Here is a 14,825-nt window from a genome sequence, read left to right on the forward strand (position 1 = left end):
ATATTAAGAAGATATTAGATAATAAATTAGATTATATTGGATTAGATTAGATTAGATATCATTTAAAAACTAAAAAATGTTTAGAGGATATACTACTATTAATCTAACGTAAATTTAATTATCCAATTATATTAAATTAATAATATTAATATGGACAAATAACCAGTTTTGCAGGTAATCTGGTAGAAGGAACATTGAAAAGTCAATCCTTCAATCTAATATTATAGATAAATAAAAGAATAGACCAAGTATATTTTATTATTATTATATAAATGTTTCTAGTTTCTAGATATGAAGGAAGAGACCATCTAGAAGAATAAGAATCAGCCATCACACTTGTTCCTGCTTTCTGTTCTGCTACACTGTACACTCTTTTATCAGGAATCACCACACAAGTCAAGCACGTGACTGTCACGCGTGAGATTCGATATACTAGACACATGATATTAAGGAAAAATAGCTGGAAAAATAAAAATGGCTAAATATTAAATAAATAAATTATTTCTTTTCTTTAAAAATTAATCGTATCTTTTTCCCCATGAAAACCATTAAAAATATTTAAATTCAATGGTATTACAGAAAATTTTCATAAATCTTATTTTATTTCTATGATAGAAAGATATTTAATAAGAAGTTAATTATCTGAAAATTGCTGCAAAATTTTTAACTTCCTGATTCAGTAGTTAGAATTTCACATTTCATATTCCTTACCCTATAAGCATAGAGTAAAAAACTTTCATATATAAGAAAAAAAGAGAGAATAAAGTAAAATTATTCTTCTTTTCTCTTTTGTCCCAAACAAAATGGAATGGTAGGTTAGAAAATTCAATTTAAAAAAAAAAAAAACACGCATGGATTTTGGATTTTTGTTTGAAGGTTGAAAACCTCGTTAAGTTTGAAAACGAAGCATCCGTGAGCTCATCAAGGCAACAAGGCTTTTTCTTGATTCTCTATTTTGTTGCGTTTTGAACGTTGAAACTTTCCTTCCTTTTCCTCTCTCTGCTGAGCTACCTCGTCCTCCGTCCACGGTGGTCGGCGACTTGCTCCGACCAACCTCTCTCTGAGGAGGTTAGCTCCGGAACTTCTTACAAACACGTGGTGTGCTTCTTTTTCTGTTTTTGGTAAGTTTTAATAAAGTGATGAACTTTGTTTGTTTCGTTAAGTGATTTTGATTTTTCAAAATTTTAATCCGTTTAAAATAGAAAAAGAGGTTAATTCGTGTGATCATAAGGGATTGGCTTTAACTTATTGGGTCTAGAAAACAAAACCCCTTTTTCCTCTCTCTCTCTCTCTCTTTCTCTAGTTTTGGAAGTTTTGTGTAAAGGCTTGTAACTTTGCGGTTTTTGGAATATGAAGCAGCGAGTGATCATGGTTTTCAAGTGATGGTTGATTAAGAAAAAGATAGTGTAGAGAGGTAAATGTGCCCCCTTTTTTCTGATGAATGATTCTAGAATTGTTGAAAGTTAGGATAAATATTGATTTTTTGGATTTTCAGCTGAAAGGGGGGAGCGGGTGAAATGGGGCACTTAGGGTTTTTCTCAAATTTTTTTTTAAGGGGTACCTAGGTTTTAATTGAGGTACTTGAACTCTATATTAGTTGTATGCGGTGATTTTTTGTTACTTGTGAGAACCATGATCAGTTCATAGAAAAGGGGTTGAAAAAACTTCTAAGGGCTATTTGCAGGAGTAGAAAGTAGAAACCCAGTGAATTAGTTTGTGAGTTTTCTTGTGCTAAGGGTTGAGTTCAAAGTTTAGAACTGCTTTTCAACTTACACTGGTTTAAAATAAAAAAGATTATCTGTCATCTATTTTTTACCATTTAATGTGTCTCTTAGTTGCCTTTAATTATCTGACTAGTTAATTCGTGGTCTCTAAGCCTTGAAGATGAATTATTATCTACTCTTGGTCAATTTGGTATCTATGTAGGATCATATATACAATTTAAATTTTGAATAACTGTCTCAGCTTGATGCTTGTGTTCTGCAGTTGTTTTGTTTCATAGCCTTCTGACATCTCAATGATGACCCAAGAACCATCAGAGGAATTGGAGAAACATGCAACCTCAGGGCATCGTCCAAGAGGCAATAGTGAATACGTTAGATTAGCCATATCTGATGAGCCTAGGGCCGGTGAAGTTGAAATCTCACGGCCTCAAGCAGAACCAGGAATTAATGCTTTCTGGTGGTGGATGAAAGTCTTTCTATGGTGCATTATCATTGTTGTACTTTCTCTTGTTTTACTGAAATGGGGTGTTCCTTTTATTTTTGAAAAGGTATTTCCTCTTACATTGCACTAAAATTATTCTAGTAGTTCAGCATTTAGACTAGAGCTGTATTGTTTATGTAGCTTCACTTAGGATGCAGCGTTTGCAATATAGTATTACAATGTTGTTTGGTTGTCATGGATTTATTTGATATGTTAAGATTATGACATTCCTATGTCATTATCGGGCTTCTACTATCTTTAAACTGAATATTTTATATTACAAACAATTTAGAAGTGTGGATTTTCCCTTGGCATCAGAATTTTATGTATTTGGTTGATGCTGAATAGTTTAAGGAACTATTAGTTCTGTGCTCTCTTTTACTTTCTGTAAATTTATGTGGGATTGGTGTGCAGAATATTATGCTGTTATCCAATCTGATGGAGAAATATAGGGAACTGAATTCATATGTGATCGCAGAAATACCCTGATTTTCAGAATGATCACTCCATCAGTAGGACTTGGTAGTTAATTTGTTCTTTGACGTATTAAATTCAAAAGAGGGATGCAAGGGATTCTTTAGTCTTTTCTTGCAAGTCAGAAGTTTTGCTTAGCACTTTCCAAGTATTATATTCATTTTCCCCCCACTCTGCCAAGTTTTGTGACATTTTAAGTGTTTATAGTAAACTAATAATAAACTTGAAGATCTTGGGAAACTAAGTTGTTATTAATATATTGCTATTGCCTATGAACCGGCTTAGATTCTAATATTTAATTCTCATGTAGTTGCAAACATTCCATGTGTATTATTGGAATATTTTGATTTATTCATATTTGGAAACTTTCATACTTTTGCTGCAGGTTCTTTACCCAATGATGGAATGGGAAGCTACTGCATTTGGCCGCCCAGTTCTTGCCCTTGTACTTGTTGCTTCTTTAGCTTTATTCCCAGTGTTCTTAATTCCTTCCGGCCCTTCCATGTGGTTGGCCGGCATGATTTTCGGTTATGGCATTGGCTTCGTTATAATAATGGTTGGAACAACCATTGGAATGATCCTCCCTTACCTAATTGGGCTACTCTTCCGCGAACGCATTCATGTAAAGTCATTTTGTTTCACATTTAATCACAAGTCCTCTCAAAAGTTAGTGTTGCTTTTTTTTATTATTAAAAAAAAAATACCAACTTTACTTATCATCTTGCTATGCTGTGCAGCAATGGTTAAAGAAGTGGCCCACGAATGCCGAAATGATTAGGCTTGCTGGTGAAGGAAATTGGTTTCATCAATTTCAAGTGGTTGCTTTATTTAGAGTTTCTCCATTTCCCTATACTATATTCAATTATGCTATAGTAGTGACAAATATGAGGTTTTGGCCCTACCTATGTGGATCAATAGCAGGAATGGTGCCAGAAGCTTTCATCTACATCTACAGGTTCGTTCTTTTCTACATTCTACCTGCTCTTCAGTGACTTAATACTAGGAATATAAACAACAACAACAAAGTTATCCCATTAGGTTGGGTTAACTATATTGGTCAAACAGTGCCATAATACCCTTTCATAGTTCATATGTGTTTCCTTCATTTGTACTTAAAATTTCTTTTAATCATAAAATGAAGACAAAATACTCCTTTGGGTCCTTGACACAATTTTCCGGAGGCAAATTAGTTCTGCATTGTATGTTCGATTTTTGTGGTGGGTGGGGGAACGGGGTGGAAATTTTCATGGATGACTTGGATTTACAGATGGAACTTATCACCAAAAAAAAAAAAGAAAAAAAGAATTCACCCCATTTTTAGTTCACTCTGAACATACTCTGAATTTGAGAATTCCCGTTTTGTCCTCATCATTAAAAATAGAGGATAGGTAGACTAATGTATCCCCTTTTTTGGTCAGAAGCCAAAAAAGATATTTAGTCTAAATGAAAAGTCAGTGGACATAAAGGTACTTTATTTTTAATAAAACATTAAAAGGGAGATTAAACATATGGTAGAAGAGCACTTATTCTTTTCACCATTCTAAAAATGCTTGTTGCTTTAGTAAGACAAATAAATTATTGATCCTGAATCCTGACAATGATATGACTAATGAGTTGTTTCATGTATTAGTCTTTATTAATGCTTTAATATACTTACATCTTTGTTTCTTTTTCTTATCACTAATGTTGGCCCAATTTTGAGCAGTGGTAGATTAATAAGGACCTTAGCAGATGCACAGTATGGGAGGCATCACTTGACCACTGTGGAAATAGTGTATAACATTATTTCATTCATCGTTGCAATTGTTACCACGGTTGCATTTACTGTTTATGCAAAAAGGACTTTGAATAAACTCAAGATGGCTGAGGCCAATGAGGAATCTGCCTCTGTTTCTGGCATTGCTGATTTTGAGATGCAGAAAGCTTCCCATTCATAAGCATGTCATGTATTTTTTTTTAAATCATGATGCTGATAGTGAGCGTGTATATTTATGTATCTAAAGTTTGGTTTAGGAATGCATATTTTATAGTATCATTTTGTGTCTCCCCCCCCCCCCCCCCCCTTTTCCTTTTTCTTTTTTTTTTTTTTCTCCCTTTCCCCTCTATGGTCCTTGGCTCTATTCTGTAAGGCTATAAAAAATTACCAGTTCGTTAGAAGGCCATAGATTTGATGCACATATAAGGAGATAAAATGCATAACTTGACCATTGGTAAAGAAATCAACCACAGTTATCACACTTACACATTTCATTGCTTTTATGGTTACATCTTGTGAATTTTTGTTAGTTGACGAGTTTGAACTCTTGAGCAATTATGACGTGTATGCTTGTGTCCTAGGAGAGTATGAAGTCAAAATTAGTCCTGAAAGATTATTTGTTATTTAAATTGGTGTTTGAATTTTTTTTAATCAAATTCGTCTTTTAAAGATTTTAAATTTATTATATTAGTCATTCTGTCACTTTTATTGCTAACAGCGTCAATATTTTCTAGTGTAGAATGTTAAGTGGCATTACAACACATACTTAGTAGTCTTACTCTTAATTGGTAGTCAACATGATAAGTTTATGAAATTAGATCAAATCAATTTTAAATTCAAATATTTCAATGTTTCAAGTTTTTTCTTCAGTTAGGTTTTTATTTTTTTATTTGATTTAATTTCAAAAATTTTATCATGTTAATAATCAATTAAGACTTTTAGATGTGTATTGTGATATCACTTTAATGTGTTACATTAGCAAATTTTGACGTTGTTAACAAAGCAAGTGATGAAAGAACTAACGTACAATTTAAAATTTTTGAACGGCGAAATAGATTAAAAAAAATTAAGGGACCAATTTAAAGAATGAGTGATTTTTCAAAACGAATTTAACCATTTACTCGTCGTAGTATTATGATTGTTTAAATTTGATTTATTTTTACAAACACTTCACTTTACCATTTAAAGGGAAAACATCTAAATAGTTACTCAATAGTTTTCATTGCTCTAACAATAGAAGTTCAATTAAAGGGAAAACATCTAAATTCACATGATTGTCCAATTAATGAGTAGTTAATAATTTAAAACCCAACTACTGCAATTGATTGGCGTGTAACGCATGAATTGGATGCCCTACCTTCCCACTTTTTTGGGTTACATCTACTGTGTGGTTGCATTTACGTATTTTGTGCTAAAGTAGCTTTAATGGTAACCTTTTTGAGGTGGCTTTAAAAGATGAAGTAACTATAATTCCTAAAATCAAAGAAGGAAAAAGAAAGAGATCTAAGGACTTCTCCACTAATTAAATCAACAGAAGTCTCTTCATTGTTTGGCTCATCAAGGTTTGTTTATTCATATTAATTTGTCATCAAATTTACTTAAATAACTATTAATGATATGGTATGATGGATTGACTAATGGTCATTTTTGTATTTTTTGAAAAAACAATGAATTATTTTAAGAAAAGAAACGGTTCTAATGTTACTAGGGTCTAGGATTACACAACTAATATGTCTATCCCCATATTCATTTAAGAGGTCGTGAGTTCGAATCTCCTTATTTTTTATAAAAAAAAAAAAGATTTTAAGAATAAAATTTAACCGATAACATTTTTAAACAGAAAGAAAGAATACCCATAAAATGAAATGAATAAATTTTCAAATTATAAAAAAGATTAAGAAAAGAAGAGAGGTTTTCAAATAAATTCCTAACTATAACTTTTTACCCAGAAAATTTCATTTGTATATCACATGAATTCCTAAAATAATTCATTTGAAACTCACACAAACGGATAACTGTGCAACAAAGCTTTCTACATTCCAAGTTGGAATGTTTGACAAACAAGACATAGCCTCAGAAACTCAAACAACAATCAACTATGACATTCCAATCTATTACTTTCCTTTTCCTATTTATTTATTTATTTTCATATGTCTCAGAACAAATGGTTATTGTCTATAAATTTAGATCCTTGTATCAACACTCACTTTCATGTACAATGATGATGATGATGATGAATTCATGTTATTGAGCATGTCTCAAAGAATAACTAATAGGCCTGTCCAAAGGAATTTGGACAATGCTGCTAGGAAGCTCAATTGTAGATGTTGTTGCATCTTCCATCTCCATGGCTATTTCATGTTCATCATTTTGTGTTTGTTCTTTGGTCATTCTATGGGATGATATGCTCCGCCACCTACTCATGCCGGAGTTCTCATGTCTTTCCTCTGCCCAATTCAAGAGGGCTTCCTCCACCCGCGGATCGAGCATACCCTTCTTGAAACCACTACCCATCTGATACTCAGCCAAGTTATACACTATGTTAGAATTTCAATCATAGCCTAGATTTGTTCTTTGAATGTAATGAGAAGAGGCAGATTAACCAACCTGAGTAACAAGAGTATATAGAGGCAAGGTGCTGTAACTGCAAAGCACTTGAACAATCACACTGCATGACATTACCAACAAACAATCACAGAATGCCACAACATTCTAGCAAATAAAATTTGGGCCAATTCTAGCTCTTGAATATTACCCCATTATAAGTCTTGGGATGATGTAGGATATTTTCTCCATAATGCATGAATCAAATCCATATGTGCACTGCAGAAGGGATAGAAAACAAAAAAATAGGTGACTAGCTTAGTACTCACTTCAATTTGATATTTTCATACAATAAAAGATGAAGTTGAAATTGTGTTGCTTTGATTTGAAGGAAGCTAAGGACATCTTGTGTTATGGGGAAAGTAAAAACAAATGACAAGATTTTGTGTGAGATAACTCACCCAGATCCAGAAGAAAAATGCAATCTCAAAAGAGTTCTGAAATAAAGTGAAATGAAGCAAGTCAAGGACAAGTGTTGGGCGGCTAAACCAGAAGTGTTCATCTGACGGCTTCACGCGTGCTGACTCCTGCGCCGGCTCCTGCGCCAAGCGCGCTATGATGTGCTCTAACTTTGCCCCCACAAGAAGCAAAATCTGTTTCACCAAGCAAAATGAGTATAAGCCTTACTGATATCTAACTCTTCTTCAGTAATGTTAACAAAAAATCCATTTGTAAAGAACTTGATCACTTACTATCACTGGTAAAAAGGCAAGCCAGAAATAAGTGTGCCACCCTGCATAGTGAAATCATAAGTAGGATTAAAAGGGCCATTGCAGAATTTAATATTGCTGAACAGGATTGAGGTAGTACCTGCAATATTTAGCAGCAAAAACAGCACAACAAAGAGCCACAGGTACCAGCTATGGTAGAAAAACCAATGAAGAACAGTTGCCTTAAAACTCAAGTTATCTAGCATTAAAATAAAAATAAAAAACAGATATGTTTGAATTCTCTCACCTTATGCCTACAATTCTTCTGAAATCAACTTCAAGTGTCCGCACCATGTAATTGTGGAAATCAAACTGAGGTTTGCGCGGGCAATGTTCCTGGAAAACAGTTACAATGAAGATTATTTTACATGTTCACATGATGGAATGATTATTCTTTTAGAGAAGTTAAGCATTAACCATATATAACAAGACTGGATCTTGACCTTGATAAATCCATAACGCAGCGCAATGTAGTCAGATTCAGTAACAGAACCATAAAATTGCTTGAAGAATGATATCTGCCAACAACATAAAATCAAAGGTGAATACATCAGGAAAGAGGCCATCTTATGTAGTTTGAAATTCTCAGTAGCATTAACATAAAGACTAAATAAATTGTTAAAAATCACTTAGAATTCTAAAAAACTTACCAGCCAACCAACAACAGCTGCTCTTCTCCAATATCCGTCGGCGTGTTTCTTGAAGAACTCATGGTGATGGAGAGCTTGGATACTACTAGAATCTGATGATCATGAATGCAACAATAGCAAGAATGTTGGAATCTAAAAAATCCAAGTCAATTCACTTTTCTATATATAAATCATCTGGTATTTCAGATTAAATTACCTCCTGTTCTTGTTATTTTGCTCTTAATTTCTTCTTCCCATCTCTTCCACTGACGCATCTACATAAAGGTAAGAAGAAAACATGATTATTGTTAATCATGAAATATATCAACTTTTAATAATGAGTATTGCATTGCCGGTTTATTACCCTTGTGATTCCAAGAAATAATGTGGTGACACAGAATATTGCATGCACTAAAGCCAATACAAAGATGAAAATGTGCAAATGATGCAATGATTCTTGTGATAACAGTGGAACCTTCCCCTGCATAACAAAGGAAAAAAATGCATTACAGTTCAAAATTTAGTATTTTCTTATGATATGATATTTTAAGTATCTGGAACTGAATAGAGTTAATTGTTCTAGTTTCCCAAATATTCCTATATACTTTCTTAGTAATGAAGTATCAGCCTTAACAGATGACAATAAAATCATTGACTTGTCACCTTACTCCTACAATGCTGAGAACTATCTTCAACAGAAAAAAGCCTTCTTTTGTTGACTATACCATCATAGTAGATCTGATCGTGTGCCAAACCTTCATACGATTCATGTGGCCTCTTGCATGGAAGCATTGTGGTTGTAAGCTCAGGTGAGATGCAAATATGGCTTATTGCAGTTTGAAAGACAGTTAGTAGAAGGGAAATGAACCCTAAAAGCATCAATTCTGGCAAAAATGAGGTACAAGCTGATTAGGCAATAGAATCATAAAGAAAAACATGTCATGTAAGTTTCAATAAGAACAAGAGTTAATAAACATTGTTTACTGCAGTTAAGGGTGTCTAAACATAATTAGAGGGGGAAGAAAAAGGAAGCTACCTTCTTGCAATTTTTGCAAGGCATCAAATAATGGAGTTTGGTTCTTTTTCTTGAAGTACTGCAACATCATGAGGAAAACAAGTCATATTAGCATAACTAAGTAGCATAATCAGAACTAAATATCAGAAAATCGACTACGCTGCCGGGTCTATATACACGCCTTTCATCCTATTCAACATTATTAGTCTTACAGTTATACAATAGAATTTACCTTTAAGTTTCAATGGTACTATCTTATCAGAGCTAAGGCTATGTCTAGTCGAAAAATAATATGTAGAAAAATAGGAGAGTAACTAGGAATCACAATTATCAACTTTTTTCAATTAGGCATCATTCCTGTGTATGAAAACTCAGATCACAGTATTGCATCAATGCATGCATAATAAGGTGATTATAATCTTCTCTAGCATTACACAAAGGATAACAATTGATTTTGGTTCTCAAACTTTCTGATTTTCAAGGGTAAGAGGCGAAATATTGGCTTAAAGGATAACATGAAGTCCTTTTTACTCTTCAGATCCTTCCCCTTAAACTCACAAACACACCTTAATAGATGCATTGGATAAGGTTCTAGAAATCTAAAGACATATGTGCTACTTTACCTTTCCGAGCTTGTGGAGGCCGCGCTCGACAACAAGAGAGATAAAAACAATGATGGTGCAAACAACAGCTACAATCCATGTTGGTGTATATTCCAGAGACTCATTCAGTTCTTCTTCTGCCATGTTGTTTTAGCAATGTAGTTTGATAGAATGAAGAGTAGACAACAATTCTTCTGTTCAATATATATACATTTGTCTCTGAATGATGATGATATAAGGAAACCATATTCTGCTAACTTATTTTTATGTTTTTATTGTCTCAATGTAACGAACGCTGAAACATGATTCTGTATCATATAATACTAACAAGAAAGGAATGTTTTCCAAATCAATAAGGAATAAGGTACATGTACAGCTATGTCAAGTTGGGTTCAAACGTAGAACCAGATTCTAAGTTCTGTTCATAAGTGGCGTGCAGAATTGGTTTAATTAAGAACATAAAAGACCTTTCCCATTCACATTTTCACAAGAGAAAATCTAAAGAACATTGTTAGTGGCGTGTCCTTGTCATCTTCTTTTACTTAATTATTTATTTTATTCTTTTTGTGTGCATGCTTCCCTTAAAAATTAAAAATAAAAACTAAACCCATAAGTATCCTTTCTCTCAGAATAATGCTCAAGTTAGAACACCACCAATTGAACTTTACAAAAATAGGTAGAGTCATCTATATGAATGAACGATGCTACAAAACATTTAGACAAGTTAAAGAGGGTGTTAAGTAGGTAACAATGAGACATTAGATGAAAACTTTAAAACAATTACAAGTTGTTCAGTTTTCCTGTTTAAAAAATACAAGATTTGATTTTGATACATATACACTATGTATATCACAAAAAAACACTCAAAAAGTACCACTTTTATCAAGGCTATTCTTGAGTTTTGTCCATAGGTACAAGGCACAACCAGATTCACTAGGCCATGTTCCATTACTGCAGAGTTTTCTCCATGCCTATGTCTTCAAAATTACCATGATCTTCCAGTTTGATGCAAAATAAGAAAAGGTTATCAATACACTCGTCGTTTCGGGTACACACTGGAATAGAGATGACGAATGGCATCACGCCTTATGGTTTCCATGGTGCTGGAGGTGGTGGTGGTGTAGGGAACATTGGAGGAACAGCAGAGAAAATGGTGTTTTTGTCTATGCTTGTGCTTTTGTCGCCTGACAATGCCACAAGAGCAGCTACTAAACCAGCATTTCCGGCAAGTGTTGGCTCCGTGTAGTTGTAGTTTGTACGAACATCATGGAACCCATCATGCTTGTCAGGTCCAGCAACCATGGCACCAACAAGGGTATTTGGGTTTGGCTTCGTCGTGTCTCTCCATTTCCAACCACCTTTACAGTTGTACTTAACCTTATTCTTTGGTATAGATGCACCTCTATGGTGGACATGTTTAGGATAGTGGTTACCAAAACCAACAATGTAGCTCATTTTCCGAGGATTGTTCCCAAGAATGTAATTAATCTGCAAAAACACCATCAGAGAGAAGGAAAAAATTAACCATGACACCTTAATGATTTTAATTATGCTAAAAAAGAGTTAGATGCCAGAGAAGTCATGTCAGCCTTGGAGGAGGAGAGTTTCACGCACCTGGGTCCTGGCAAAGTCACGAAGAACATCGGTTGAGAAGAAGTTGGGTCCACAATACCATCCAGGAGTATCAGCAGCATCCAGATAATCACTGAATACAGCAGCCAAGAAGGCAGAATTGACAACATATTGGAGAGGCTGAGGCCTACCATGGTTCAATTGAATCAAGCCTCCTGTCATGTGTGCATCAAATACCGGCATTTCATCAGAATTGAAAAGGACTTCTAATGCCTAGGGAAACGGTGTGAAGTAAGAAAGGTTACCTTTGGTTCTGTTAAAGCTTGTGAAAACTGGTAGGTATGAGCACATGACTATGCTGGTCTGGTTGTGGAAGGTTCTTAAAATTTCTTCATATGGATATCCAGGACTCAAGAACAACCTCAAACGACTCAGAAGAACCTATATACAAGCATACATGATCGAATTAGTCACTTGTGCTTTGGGTTTATGGTGTGGAAAGTCAACAACATCCCCAAGAAAGAGCAAACTGGTGATGCTAATTTAGAAATAGCAAACTATTCCAAATCGATCATGTAATTGAAAACAATAACAAAATTACCTGAGCACCGGCAAGCTTGTTATCCCAGCTAAACACACCATAATCAGGACCTCCCCAGAAGGCACCAGCATGCTTGGCAAGACCAGGAGCAGTAGCAAGCTTAAGATATGAAGAATTTCCGGTTGCATAATACATCCAAGCCCCTCCCCAAACAAACTCATCCCAGTAGCTAGTGGAGTTGTAAAAGATTGAAGCCTCTGAACTACCATCACTGTATCTGCCTCTCTTCTCCCTTGCAAACCTGAAGAGGGTGGTGGCACCATGAACAAGTTTCTTTGAATACGCCTTGTTGTCTTTAAAAACAATGGATGCAGCAGCCAAGGCAGCAGCCATTTCTGCCGCAAGGTCCGAGCAACTGTGACATTCAGTTACAGGCCGGTCATAATCAATGTCCTCTGGCCGCATCCAGCAGTAGTGGTCGTTTGGTGTTGTACTCCCTCCGGAAGTATCTCCTACCCCAACCTGCCAAAGACATAAAGAGATTCACACACATAAATTGACTACAAAAATTAAATAATTCAAAGAAAAATGTTATTTTAATCATGATTCATGATGCTTACTTGTGCGGCAAGGGTGGTGATAGAATCGGCAGTACTATTGAAGGTCTTGAGGAAGTAATCCGTTCCCCATTTAATGAGTTCCTTGACATGGCTGAGCTCGCCGGCAGCATCGTACTTGGCGCTGTATTCGATGACACTCCAGCTTAACATGGTGATGGCAAAGGACTGAGGGAAGTTGAACTTGATGGCATCTCCGGCATCATAATAGCCACCCACCAGATCCTTGATGGCGGCCGAAACCCCGTCGCCCTTCCCATCTTGTAGACAAGAGTTACCCCTCCATGAAACATTATTATGCTTTGGTAATTTCCCAGCTGCAAACAAAAGGCATAGAAACCAAATCAGGAACACAAAACTCCAAGATCAAATCCTCACAAGAAATTGATCCTTCATGAAAAAAAAAAAAAAACACCAAAACATATTATCAGCATCAAGGATCTCCAATTATGGCAACAACAACAATCACCAGATGCCACTATCATGATAAGAACCAAACTCAAACCATGTATCCACTCCTTTTCAAAATGAAAGCGAAACTAATCATCATAATTCACAATAATGTACTACTTCCTTCATCAAACTCCCAAACTCAGGATATAACTAATTATCACATAAATGCATCAAAGCAAAAAAAAGGAAAAAAAAAATCACTCATTTTTGAACGCAAGCACATGAAAAAACAAAGAAAAACAAAAACAGAGAGCAATGAAAGAAACGCTGACATTTTTGAGCGTTGAAGAACATAAGAGCCTTATGAAGCGCAAGGGTATAATTATCAGGAGGAGGATGCTTATGGTGATGACGTGGCACAGTTTTGACGATGAGAGTAACGAAGCCAGCAAGAAACGCAGAGAACAAGAGAGTTCCGACGGTCCAAACGAAGATCTTGCGGCTGACGATGATGCAACCGAGATCCACGTACTTCTTCTTCTTCTGCTCGCCGGGGCCGAGGAGCCAGCTCTGCTGAGTCTCGTCGAGTGGACGCGAGAGCGCCGCCCTGTCGAGGTCCTGCAGGTTCCGGCTGCGGTCGTCGTCGGTGGCGGAGTCAGTGGCGTTGATCTCCAGCGGACCTCCCCAGGGGTCCCTACCGTACATACTCATGTTGCTGGCGTAATGCTACTCCCACCGACACTTTTTGTGTGAAGAATCAGTGAAGAGAGAAATGAGAGTTAGTGTGAGACTGAGAGTGAGAGACACTACAACTCAACTACTAACGCTTTCTCTTCTCTTTTTAGCCTTGTTGCTAACTGAATTATTATATTTATTTTATGTAATTGATTTTTTACCTTGTTTATTTATTTATGATTGTCTCTTCTTTTTTAGTTGAATTATTATCTTGTTTTTTTTTTAAGTTGAATTGGTAATTTTCAGGTGGTAAGGCAACATTGGTGATTTGGTGTACTAATAAGTGACGGTGCCTCATTGGTTAAGTGTATTTGATTAAGAAATAATAACAATAATTAGTTGGCAATAATGTCACGTGAGGTGGGATTTAGCTTTCGTATATTTTAAGGAAAAGTATATGGAACCAACTAATAATCAGCCAAGAATGGAACAACATAATTAATTATAATTAGTTTTATTAATTTATAATTTAATTTATTTTTTAAATTATTGTTGACTACGTTCAAAATATGAGGGAAGATACGCTAGTGATAGGAGAGAATCACGGAACAGCATTAATTAGTTAGTTCCATATAATTAATTATGTTTTATTAATGCGTAACACATGAAACATAGAAATCATATCCAAAATCATCCCATTTACAAGAAAAAGGAACATCCGTGTGCCTATCAGTAGCAACATCCGGTTAAAGTCACCAGTGCCTCTAATTTACCAGTTGACTGATTCTTGGCTTATATAGAGTTGGTTCCCTAGCATTGTTGATATTTTAATTAGGAAGATGAATTATTAGGTTGAAGAAACTGACTACCTTACTGATATCGACAGCGACAGTTTAACAATGAGATCATTTTTTATTACTTTATTAATTATTATTCTCTTCGTTTTAATTTAAAAACATTATCGTAATTTTGTTTTTAAGGTTTCTTACAGTTACAGTTACAAATGGATTGCTTGGCGCCTACTTTTACTAA

At 35.1% G+C, this 14,825-nt stretch overlaps 3 protein-coding genes across 7 annotated transcripts; 1 reads left to right on the forward strand and 2 right to left on the reverse strand.

Moving 5' to 3' along the window:
• The first annotated feature begins 842 nt into the window (after positions 1-842).
• Positions 843-4,711, forward strand: LOC130973113 (uncharacterized). 3 transcript variants are annotated; one of them, XM_057897524.1, is made up of 6 exons: positions 843-1,121; positions 1,360-1,414; positions 1,987-2,272; positions 3,065-3,301; positions 3,417-3,634; positions 4,385-4,711. In XM_057897524.1, the coding sequence occupies exons 3-6, from the start codon at positions 2,018-2,020 to the stop codon at positions 4,614-4,616; spliced, it is 942 nt and encodes a 313-aa protein (XP_057753507.1). In that variant the 5' UTR covers positions 843-1,121; positions 1,360-1,414; positions 1,987-2,017; the 3' UTR covers positions 4,617-4,711. The 3 variants fall into 3 exon arrangements, with proteins under 3 accessions (XP_057753507.1, XP_057753506.1, XP_057753508.1); XM_057897523.1 differs by lacking the exon at positions 1,360-1,414 and having other exon boundaries at positions 849-1,121; XM_057897525.1 differs by lacking the exon at positions 1,360-1,414 and having other exon boundaries at positions 853-1,068.
• A 1,656-nt stretch (positions 4,712-6,367) lies between these two features.
• LOC130976579 (MLO-like protein 13) lies at positions 6,368-10,214 on the reverse strand. Of its 3 annotated transcripts, none has more exons than XM_057901478.1 (14): positions 10,017-10,214; positions 9,415-9,472; positions 9,042-9,262; positions 8,743-8,859; positions 8,596-8,653; positions 8,400-8,491; positions 8,193-8,267; positions 7,997-8,085; positions 7,850-7,899; positions 7,732-7,772; positions 7,441-7,632; positions 7,191-7,258; positions 7,043-7,079; positions 6,368-6,949 (listed from the first exon to the last, which is right to left on the reverse strand). In XM_057901478.1, the coding sequence occupies exons 1-14, from the start codon at positions 10,137-10,139 to the stop codon at positions 6,680-6,682; spliced, it is 1,491 nt and encodes a 496-aa protein (XP_057757461.1). In that variant the 5' UTR covers positions 10,140-10,214; the 3' UTR covers positions 6,368-6,679. The 3 variants fall into 3 exon arrangements, with proteins under 3 accessions (XP_057757461.1, XP_057757460.1, XP_057757462.1); XM_057901477.1 differs by having other exon boundaries at positions 6,370-6,949; positions 7,043-7,103; XM_057901479.1 differs by lacking the exons at positions 6,368-6,949; positions 7,043-7,079 and having other exon boundaries at positions 7,187-7,258.
• Positions 10,215-10,731: 517 nt separating this feature from the next.
• On the reverse strand, positions 10,732-13,994 carry LOC130974117 (endoglucanase 25-like). Its single transcript, XM_057898869.1, has 6 exons — positions 13,451-13,994; positions 12,729-13,042; positions 12,169-12,630; positions 11,873-12,008; positions 11,610-11,782; positions 10,732-11,483 (listed from the first exon to the last, which is right to left on the reverse strand). Exons 1-6 carry the CDS (start codon positions 13,827-13,829, stop codon positions 11,082-11,084), a joined length of 1,866 nt encoding a protein of 621 aa, XP_057754852.1. The 5' UTR covers positions 13,830-13,994; the 3' UTR covers positions 10,732-11,081.
• Between the last annotated feature and the right edge of the window lie 831 nt (positions 13,995-14,825).

The sequence above is a fragment of the Arachis stenosperma genome, chromosome 4, assembly GCF_014773155.1.
Source record: "Arachis stenosperma cultivar V10309 chromosome 4, arast.V10309.gnm1.PFL2, whole genome shotgun sequence".
Lineage (NCBI taxonomy): Eukaryota > Viridiplantae > Streptophyta > Magnoliopsida > Fabales > Fabaceae > Arachis > Arachis stenosperma.